The sequence below is a fragment of the Malaya genurostris genome, chromosome 3 (assembly GCF_030247185.1).
Source record: "Malaya genurostris strain Urasoe2022 chromosome 3, Malgen_1.1, whole genome shotgun sequence".
NCBI classification, from domain to species: Eukaryota; Metazoa; Arthropoda; class Insecta; order Diptera; family Culicidae; genus Malaya; species Malaya genurostris.
The window spans coordinates 293823507-293834724 of record NC_080572.1 but is presented as its reverse complement, the minus strand read 5'-3'; the positions used below and the strand labels follow the sequence as shown (position 1 = coordinate 293834724).

Here is an 11218-nt window from a genome sequence, read left to right as displayed (position 1 = left end):
AAATGTTAGAGCGGTGCTGGAATGATTGCGTTGCTCTTGATGGAGATTACGTCGATGAATAAAGTTAATTGTTATTTCATGCCAACAAATCACTAATTGACACTGAGTTCATACAAAAAATATGCACATCGGACCACTTTTTTTAGCAAACAAACAAGTTCGACTAAAGTATATCATACATGAACTATTCTCGATTTCATTTACCTTTTACCTCTTTTAATCTGCAACCAAACCGAAAAATAGTGAATTACCATACAATACTTGCCAATCAAGTCTAAGCAATTACTTTGTTAAAATTAGTTTACTCATACGTGACATAAATCCCCGGCTATTACGATTTATTATTTTCAGTCTGCCGATTCTGCGTGCTATCTCAAGTTCGGAATAAACGTAAAACGTTGAATATTCGCATAATTTATTGAAACCTTATCGCTTACTTCGTCCGCAGTAATCGGCACTAAGCTTCCGGTTTCTCGGGCAGGTCCTCTGATACGTCCATCCAGGCACCGTATTCCACACCTGCTGTCCAGTGCATAGCACCTCATAAGTACATGAAACTTTCATAATACGGTCTCCATTTCTATAATCTGTTTACCAGCTTTCGGATCAACTATTCCTGCCGGTGCTCAGTTTCCCAACTGGGAATGATCCGTACCCCGTTTCGAAGCCGGATTTCGCTCACTCATTCCGGGACGGACCGTGCGGTTCTGCGATGGGCCGTCGTCGGGACGGGTGGCTTGGCTTTTTCCAAGCAGCAGATCGAATAATCTGGTCGATTCCTTTTTCCGTGCTTCAATTTTTCGTTCGTGTGCGAAAAGCTGATCCGGTTTAGGGTCAACCGGATGAACTGACACTCATTAAAATTTTCATTGCTACCGAACGACACAAACACGGTTCCCCGTTGACACTCGTGTGTCTGACTTGTGGTGGCTCCGGGGGGAGGTGTTTTTCAGTCTGGATTTTTTTTCTCTCCAATCGAAACCCGATTGGATTTGGTTCAACGTTTTACTTCCACGGTTTCAACTTGAACTAAATGGTAAATGAAAGCAGTAGCTGTTATGTTCGATTAACGGAATTGCTGTCAGCTTTTAGTTAATATTTTATCTGGTTCGCAGTTTGTATGTGTATTGAATCGATAATGTTTTCTACCGAAAGACTGGATCATATGTTTTGCAGTATTCAAACGGTACAAAAAATATACTGATTATCGTGTTTTTCGAGTAATTAATCTGCCTTATCAAACCGATGGCAGATTTCGTGACAGGTCTGACACTCGCAACGGAACACGACGGTAGGAGAATTTCAACACACGATAAATTACTTCGAGCTATCCCAACGGTACGGGTGAAACAATGGCGAAGTAAAAAAACAACGTGTTTCTTATTATGCGGTTATATTGGTACTAACTGTAGATAAAGTTTGCCTTCATGGCCTTTCGTTGTATATGTAAATTGACCGAATTTTCTGCTGTCAACAAACGCAGTTGTAAGATTTAACTACACTCTTAAACTAAATAATTCAATAATCAGTAGTTACAAAAGATAATTGGTTTGTTCGGAACATCCCGGGGCCCGTTGAAACCCTCCGTTTCAACAGTTCATTGTCGTTCGGCACCGGTGATCAAGTCATCATTTGCCTCCGTTGATGCAACTTCTGACTGGAGATTCTGATGATCTGCTGTTATCCCGTCATGGGAATGGTCCACAGTATCTATTGGAAGTATACGGACCTCAGTAACGGCCCGTTTGTAAAGTCCTCGAGCAGTTCGCACCAAAACAACACGTACGAGCCCAGAGTCTCCGGTGTAAGTTTTAACTATGCGACCAATGTTCCACAAATACGGTGGGAGGTTGTCCTGTTTCAGCAACACAAGTGCACCCAGTTGTACATTGTTACAAGGTTTCTTCCATTTCGCACGTTGGTGGAGTTGAGATATGTAATCCCTGGACCAACATTTCCAAAAATGTTGCAATGATCTACACATTTCCTGAAAACGAGAGAGACGAGTTATTTTCAGCTCAGTGCAATCGGGCTCGGGAATCGAAAACATCGGTTCACCGATCAGGAAGTGTCCCGGGGTCAACACGGCCAAATCGTCAGAATGATCCGTCAACGGCGTGAGAGGCCGTGAGTTGAGTATGCTCTCGATATGCGCCGCTGCCGTCATCAGCTCGTCTGAAGTAAACGAACGTCCACAAAATATTCGTCGAAAATGAAATTTGAAGGACTTTACTCCAGCCTCCCAGAGTCCCCCAAAGTGAGGCGATCGGGCCGGAATAAAGCGAAATGTAATTCCGGTTGTCAGACAATAGTTCTCCCATTCGTCCGTCTGAAATTGTTGAAGATATTGCTTGCGTAGATCCTGCAGTTCACGATCGGCACCAACGAATGCGGTACCATACTTTCCAAATTGTTGGGGGAGATCGAATCCAATGAAGCACAATCGTTGAATCCGTCCAGAACATGGCAGGACCAGTAAACTCAGTAGTAGTACGGACTGTCTCCATCAGCTGACTTCCTAATAACGCCGCACAAAGCTCTAAGCGGGGAACTGTCATAGGCCGTACTGGTGCGACTCGACTTTTGGATATGAGTAACTGTGACTTCAGCTGTCCCTCCAAATCTGGTCCTGTTACGTAAATGCAGCAACCGTAGCCCTTCGTAGATGCATCGCAGAAACAGTGCAGCGTATAGTCCCGGTTAGTATTAGCAAGGATGCGTCGAGAAACCGTCAACTGTTGAAGTTGCGACAGTTCGTTGCGAAATCCTAGCCACCAAATTCTATCCTCTTCTGTAACGTTTTCATCCCATCCAAGATTTTTGATCCAGAGCCGCTGCACAAATATTTTAGCGCTTACCACTACGGGTCCAACTAATCCAAGGGGATCGAATAACGAAGACATTTCCGACACAACGATACGTTTGGTCACGATATTTATCGCTGGCAACGACGGTATCTTGAAAGCCAGTCGATCCGTCTGTGGATGCCACAAAAGGCCAAGAGTTTTCATTCCTTCCATGTGACCAATTTCTAGTTCGGTAGTTGCCTCCCACAGCTCCTGGGGTACTTGCTTTAAGATGCGCAAATCATTTGCACACCATTTTCGTAACGAAAGTCCACCCCGTGCCAGTAAACTACTCAATTCGGAACAAACCTCAGCTACTTCTTCCAACTCATCACCACCAGCTAAAACATCATCCACGTACATTCGGTTAGTAACGATCTGGGCCGCCCGAGGAAAACGAGCGCCTTCGTCCTCAGCTAGCTTATTTAATACTCTGGCAGCATGATAGGGTGAGCTCGCCAGTCCATATGTGACTGTTTTCAATTGAAAGCACTTCAATGGTTCCGTTGGATTCTGTCGCCAAATAATTTGTTGAAATTTACGATCTTCCGGATGCACCCACACCTGGCGAAACATTTTTTCCGCGTCAGCCGTGAATACAAAACGAGGCAATCGAAAATTGATCACTGTAGCTAGCAAAGGTGGCTGTACCGTGGGACCAGTGTGAAGGACATCGTTCAAGGATAGTTTGCTAGATCCTTTACTGCTACCATCGAATACGACGCGGAGTTTCGTCGTACTGCTTTCAGGTCGGTGGATAGCGTGGTGTGGTAGAAAAAACTGAGGACCCGCGACGCGTGAACACTCCTCCATATGCCCCAACTGCTCGTAATCATCCATGAACCGCGTATAATTCTCTCGTAGCCTGTCATCTGCTGCGAATCGTCTCTCCAATGCAAAAAACCGACGTAATGCTGCAGTATACGAGTCCTCCAATAGTGAAACCATATCTTCACGTAGCGGCAGGCGAACAATGTATCGTCCATCCTTCTCTCTGGATACCGTGTTGCAAAAGTGAGCTTCGACATCTTGCTCCGCTTGCGTGAGAGTTTTGCCAACATCAAAATTTTCGATTTGCCACAATCGTTCTAGTTGGATGTTCAGATCGTGGTCAGTTGCAACATGACACACCACCTCCTCTGTTTTTGGTGCTTTTAGTTTTCCAGATATGACGTAGCCCAGAAGAGTCTTCTGTAATAAAGGGTAATCATTAGCAAGAACAAATTGATGTGGCTCAAGCAACATGTAGAACAGTTCCGCTCCAATAATCAGATCTACTCCATGACTGATATTGAATTTTGGATCTGCTAACGGTAAATTGGGTGGAATTTTCCAGCGAGATACGTCCACATGTCGACTAGGTAAACAAACTGTTAACTTAGGTAAAACTAAGCAGCTCAAAGGATGATCAAACGATCCAAAACGAGAAGCAAGTTTACTTTCAACTTGATAATGTACGGTGACAGCGGCCTGTCCAATACCACTGATCGGAAGGTTTATACGAGAGCGCTTCAAGCCGAGTCGTTGGCACAGTGACTCCGAAATAAAATTGGATTGTGACCCACTATCCAGTAAGGCTCGAGCAAGCTGATATTTGCCTTGATAGTCTTGAATGCGAATAACAGCGGTTGATAAAAAGACGACATTTTCATTACGTTTATTGGATTGTGTCAGCGATGTAGTTTCTAATGGGGAGCAGGTGGCAGGAGGTTCTAATTCATCACTAACGAAATGATCATTCGACGACGAGAAGGGGGCCATTTCCGAACCGACGGACGACACGATTGTACCCGGCGATACCGACGCGGTTTGACGATGTGCCGTACGAGATTGCACCACCTTCTCCGAGGTCGCAGTATTGTGCTCGACGCTGGAACAAATAGCAGTAGCCGTTTGGGTGGTGACTGGAACAACATTCGGCTCTCCTTGTGAAGACTTTACTAGCGCTGGCAAGTGCAGTAAAGTGTGGTGTTTTTTGGCGCATGTCCGGCATAGACCACTATTGCAGTCCTTGGCTAAATGCCCTCCGCGCAAGCAGTTTATACACAACCGATGAGTTTTCACAAATTCAAGGCGCTTATTGGGCGTTTGTCGCATAAAGGCTTCGCACTGGGTTAATATGTGAGACTGTTTGCACCCTGGACATTTTGGCACATGTTCAGTAGCTACATGAGATGAGAATGGTTTCCCCTTAAATTTTGTGGCACTGCCGGTGGATACACTACCAGCAACCTTACATTTTTGCAGTGTGCGAGATCTTTTATGAATGAACTCTAGCAGCGCACTATACTGTGGTACCTCTTCATCTTTACAACTGTTCTCCCATTCCAAGAGAGATTTATCATCCAGAAGGCTGCTTAACCGTTCAACCAGGAAGGAATTCCAGTGACTCTCAGGTTCTTCCAGTTTGTCCAAAATACCGACATGACGATTGAACTCATCTGCGAGTTCCGCAAGGCTAGCAGCAGAGTCTTTGCGAACGAAAGGAATTTTCAAAATGGCCGACATGTGCTGTTTTACGAGAAAGTTAACATTTTCGTACCGATCAGTAATGGTTTTCCAAGCGAGAACATAGTTGTCGGACGTTATTGCAAAAGAAGCAATCAGACGGGCTGCTTCATCTTTGAGTGAGCTGCGTAAATAGTGCATTTTCTGCACACCAGACAGATTCACATTCGTGTGAATTACGGATTTGAAGAGATCTCTAAATTCAATCCATTCCTCCGGATTCCCGCGAAACTCGGGAATTCGCAACTCAGGAAGTTTTACCGACAATATCGGGTTTGAAGAAGGAGGATTAGCCACTGTGGAAGCATTAGATTGATCAACTCTCTGCTGCGGAAGCAGCGCTATCAGCGCGGCCTTTAGCTCGTAGTACATGTTTTGGAACTGCATTCGTTGATCCGAAAAGACTTCAGTCTCATTCTCCAGCACCTCGATTTCTTCCTGGACACCTTCAAACTTTTCCCAGAGATCATCCAGACGAGCAATTCGTACCGCCACTTGATTCATCTGCTCCGGTAGAAAATTTGTATAAAACTGTTGAATGAGCTCCGCCGAACCGAGAATGTTGCTTCGTCGTCGTAATAGAGTTTTGTAAACAAGAGTGTGTTTAACGGGGGTTGATTTCGCTGTTGCCTTCTTCATCGAAGTTCTTCTCGTTGTCGGCATTGTTCTTGTTAGTCACCCACGTGTTGTAACAATGTCACTCACGAACCGTCTATCACGTGTTTCTCCTAACCTCAATTACGGGTTACCAACCGGGTGTTGAGGCACCGTTGCACAGTATCAGTTAACGACAATAGTTGATTTAACCAGTTTGCACACTGGAAACGCAAATATCTCTGATCACACTACCAGAAAACACGTGCAATCTTTACTAATCAGTATGGGATTTCCTCCCGGGTTTCGGCACCAAAAACTGTTCAGTAATTAATCTGCCTTATCAAACCGATGGCAGATTTCGTGACAGGTCTGACACTCGCAACGGAACACGACGGTAGGAGAATTTCAACACACGATAAATTACTTCGAGCTATCCCAACGGTACGGGTGAAACAATGGCGAAGTAAAAAAACAACGTGTTTCTTATTAAGCGGTTATATTGGTACTAACTGTAGATAAAGTTTGCCTTCATGGCCTTTCGTTGTATATGTAAATTGACCGAATTTTCTGCTGTCAACAAACGCAGTTGTAAGATTTAACTACACTCTTAAACTAAATAATTCAATAATCAGTAGTTACAAAAGATAATTGGTTTGTTCGGAACAAAATCGATTGTCACCGCACGAACTGCCAGAGAATCGAATCTAGTCTAGTGAATTTAGTCGCTTTTGTAATCCTAGAAGAAAAACGCATTTTGTGGTTTTCCACACACAAAAAAAAAACTACGGACTAACGGTCCACATTCTCATTCCACTGACCAAAGCTCGATTCCATTCACCGTTCGGAACAACATGAGATGACGTAGAATGTTCATAAATCGAACAAAACGGCCATGGTCTGTCGTTTGGTTGTTCTCGACCGGTTCTCCGAACAGTGACAATGTAATCAGTATTTCTACCTGATTTAACGGTTTGAATGAAGCATCGAACAAAAGGTAAAACGGTTCAGCCATCATAAAGGACTTGGTTGACTGACTAACTGACTAACTAACTGGCTGACTGACGAACCGAACGAGCGGACAAACGAACGAACAAACGAACGAACGGATGCCTGGAGATCGGGTAGCACCGTTTGAGGTGCAAATGGGAAAAGTTTTCCTTTCTCGGACGGCTGCCGGAGCTCTGGCTCTGCTGCCGGTTGTCTCCCAGTTCATTGTGGTTAGGTAATTTTGTTTGCATTCTAGTGTGCCCAGGTGATCAAGCGGGCCACAGGAGGAAAATTTGCTTTCGAGTTCTTTTCATGCTGCAAACGGTGCGGGTCCGGGAAAAAATGATCTTGTTGGGTTGCTCTAATAACAGATGTGCGCTGCCATCATTGTCGAAAGTTTTAATTAAAAACATATTTCCATACGAATAGTTTTTCTTCGGCGGTCACAGATTTAGAACTTCGCTGAAGCTATTTGCGATGATGAGAAAATTAGTTTTTTTTCTGTCGGGCTTTGAAGCGCACAAATTTTTGCCAAATTGCTGGATGAATAAAAAAAAAAGTGGACGGCTTAGGCGAGAAGGGTTTCCTTCGAAGTTAAATGGCAGTGATAATTTTCTACGCTATTGGATTCGAAATAATTCAGCAATACTGTGCTATTATGTCCGTAAGTTTTGAAATAATTGGAAGAAGCAGTAAAGACAACAAATTCGATTCACTAACTTTATATCTAACTTCCATTTGGACGTGAGTTTTAGTCCTGATAAAAAAAATCTCAGTACAAAGCAAAATATTGCTTTGTGGACCTGCCGCAAAGTGGTCAGAAAAACGGAACAATGTTCCCCGAATTGAACAATATGATGGACTGTATGAAACAGCTTTCGACAAGAACAAGAACGCGAAACGTATTTCAAGTTGAACTATAAAGCATTGCAATTTTTCAAGATTTGTAAAGATGATCATGTTGACGAAACGTACAACTCGGCCTTTATTGGTAAAAAAAATTATGGTCTGGCAAGCCATTTGCTCTTGCGGTTCACCAAGGATTGGACAAGTCAAGAATAATTAATTGTAATAATTAATACAATTGAACACTCTATTGATTTATCTTCAAAAAGTTATCAGAATGATAAACAAAGGATTTTGACGTAGGACTACGCCTTTCTTTACTATGTTCATCTAGGTGCATTTCCAAATTTCACAACACGAAAGTGTAACAAAGTTACTCCAGATTTGATTTCTAAATAACTTTTTCCTTGTTCGAGTATTTTCTCTAATTCTTCCACGAAACAAATGGAAAAAGGTGTAAGAATTTTGTTAATACCACATTTATTACGTTAACATTGTTTAAATAGTCCAAAAACGAAACATCAAAATCAACCGAATCTATAAATAGTCTATTTGCAGTCTATGATAATCCATGAACAGAGACACATCGAGTGCGCAGGCATCCATCTATGTCGAGACAATGGAACTACACCCGGCTTTTTCAACTGGTGCTTAAGTCGATGGCGAATATGAGGTCCCGTTCCTCAAACCTGAACGCAGACCAACAAGTAGTTCTTCTGTATCCTTGTTTTAAGTTAGTTGTTAATTAAAGTCTCCCTTGGTAACTTAGAGCTTAAGCAGTGTGCCTTAAAAATTATATTATTGAATAAAAAAAACTAGTTTTTCTGTGAGCATATCTTTTGTTGGATGTTCGCAGTGTGAGTTTCGCTTTAAACAAAAACGAGTGCGTCATCCATCTGCTGGTCGTTTGCTTTGGAGAAAAAGAAAACGAAAAGTGGACAACGATGGGGAACATTATACAAAATCTGTCATTCTAATGGCTCTACATATTATCTAAAAAACTACTAAGATTACTTCTGTACAAATCAAAAGTAAAAATCATCAGTTCAGTGCAAATCTAGAATAATTTGATTAACTTTATGCACTTTTCACTGCGCGAAATTCGCACCAAATGAGCACAAACAAAGCTAGCATTTGGCTGCACAACATTCGAGCAAATGTTCCGACAGTGTTTAATATTATAAAGTTTTCCACAATTTGGTCCTTTCGAAAGACGGAAATGAATCCCGTACAGCATTTTGATAGTTTTTTTCACTCAAATATTGAGATGTATGAAATATTGAAATACATGAGCGATTGTACAACATGTGTACCGATCATATTTATGTGATGATGAAGTGTCTTGCCACCCCCATAGTTGCCAAGCCTGCTCGCGGTTATATCTCTGACATTACCTACTCCACATTTTTTTATTTATGCCAATAATCACATAAAATTAATTAGTCGGATTCGATGAAATTTGCGCTGATTTGGATCACTTGTTTCGATGGCGAACACTTTTAATACAATTCGCTTCAATTCAATTACAGAAAGACTGGTTCAACTAAACTGATGAATTGAAGAGGTGGAAAAAAAGTTGTTATTTCCGATTGGTAAACAACTAATCATTCTATAGGTTTCAAATCTTCAAGACAACCAAAAAATGGTTGAACAAGAATGTATGTTAATCGGTAGAACTTTCTATCAAAATTCAAGTCATGCTTTTCATTTCAAGCCCAATCTATGATCATTACATTACGCCATTACTCTGGGCACATAAGTAACGGTTCGAACCAACTTTCCATTCCGATGTTCAATAAGCTATATAAAGACTGAGGGAAAAAATATCATCACAGCAAAGAACTTATTGTGTGTGAGAATGCCATCGCAAGTAGAATGTAACAACTCCTTGTAACTTTTCTTTCAACCGGTTCAGATAGACGTTTAATAGTACTTTTTGGCTTAAAGATGTATGCCCCAGAAAGTATGGATGCAACCAAAAACCGCTAGGAATTACTTTAACGTTTTTCCATCTTTTTGGGAAGTAAGCTAACGAAAACCACTTGTTGAAAATTTTAACCAAGAGTCTCAAGGCAACATCGGGAAGATTTTTAATAAGAATATTAAAAATTCCATCATTACCAGGAGCCTTCATGTTTTTAAGTTCCCTAATAATTGACTTAATTTCATCAAAATTCGTCTCAATAATGTCATCTTGTAATAACACTTGAGTTTAAATATGATCATATTTCAGTGAGACTTCATTTCAGACTTCAGTATTTGATTTCCTTCCTTGAGAGCAGGAATTAGTTTCTGAGGGGTCTTAAGAACCTTAGAAAGTTTCCAGAAAGTTTTAGAATATGGTTTAATTTGTTCAACTTCTTTAGCGAAATTTTTATTTCGCAAAACAGTAAGTCTATGCTTAATTTCTTTTTGTAAATCCTTAACTATGTTTTTCATAGCAGGATCACGAGAACGTTGATATTGTCGTCGACGAACATTCTTCAACCGAATGAGCAGGTGAAGATTGTCATCGATGATAGGAGAATTTAATTTAGTTTGAGCTTTGGAAACTGAAAGGTTTCTAGCTTCGATAATGTAATGATTCAAATTATCAATTGCTGTGTCGATGTCCGCAGAATTTTCTAAAATAGTTTCATGATCCACATGATTTTCAATGTGAGATCTGTAATCCAACCAATTAGCTCTATGATAGTTGAATATAGAACTAATTGGATTAATTATAACTTCGTTGGAAAGTCTCAAAAACACCCTTAAAATCTAAATTATCACATCAATCATTCTGTAATTCTGTATAAAAAGAAAATACAGGAGTTTGACATGGCATTTTAAGACTTTGAATGGAAGTTAGTGGAAGTAGTTCCATATTTATGTGCATTCAAAAGTTGGATTCAAATACTTTGTATGCGACCCCATGACCTTTCATTTGAATCTAAGCTTATGCAAATCGATTCCGGAAAAGTTGAACGTACAAAAATGTACGTGTATCCACACATTTTCTGATCTCAACGAACGGATTTGAATCGGGACTTTGAGTCTCGGAAGAAAAATCGGTTTTCATTACGATTCCCGATCAACAGAGCATAACAGGATGCTCTCGAAACTAAATCAGATCTTGGTATTTATATCTCATTAAATTTTAAATATGATTTCAAATTTATACTTGATTTCGACTGGGGTGATAATCGTGTAAAACTGTAAAACGGCTGTCTCAGTCTTATAATACAAACGATTGTTGTTTACTGTCCGACGTTTCGGCCTTTGATGTAGGCCTTTTTCAAAGAAAACTGGAAAATTTATAGTGTTACATTGACAAAAAACATAGAGCGTTGAACAAATAATACAATGTAAAAACTTACTAAAGTCTATCGTTTATAGTAAAAATATGTCGATGTCTGACGCTACGTTGTCTGGTCAATTTTAGAACATGCTTT

General features: G+C 40.9%; 1 protein-coding gene across 1 annotated transcript; it reads right to left on the bottom strand.

Moving 5' to 3' along the window:
• Positions 1 to 1597: 1597 nt before the first annotated feature.
• On the bottom strand, positions 1598 to 6017 carry LOC131434386 (uncharacterized). The gene is made up of 2 exons (XM_058601054.1): positions 2403 to 6017; positions 1598 to 2329 (listed from the first exon to the last, which is right to left on the bottom strand). The coding sequence occupies exons 1-2, from the start codon at positions 6015 to 6017 to the stop codon at positions 1598 to 1600; spliced, it is 4347 nt and encodes a 1448-aa protein (XP_058457037.1).
• Positions 6018 to 11218: the final 5201 nt, after the last annotated feature.

What these genes read in the sequence shown, in the direction of transcription:
- LOC131434386 (XM_058601054.1), bottom strand. Translation starts at nt 6,017, where the DNA reads ATGCCGACAACGAGAAGAACTTCGATGAAGAAGGCAACAGCGAAATCA. An exon ending in CTCCCCCAACAATTTGGAAA is followed by an intron (nt 2,330 to 2,402) that starts GTATGGTACCGC and finishes CAACAATTTCAG; the next exon opens with ACGGACGAATGGGAGAACTA.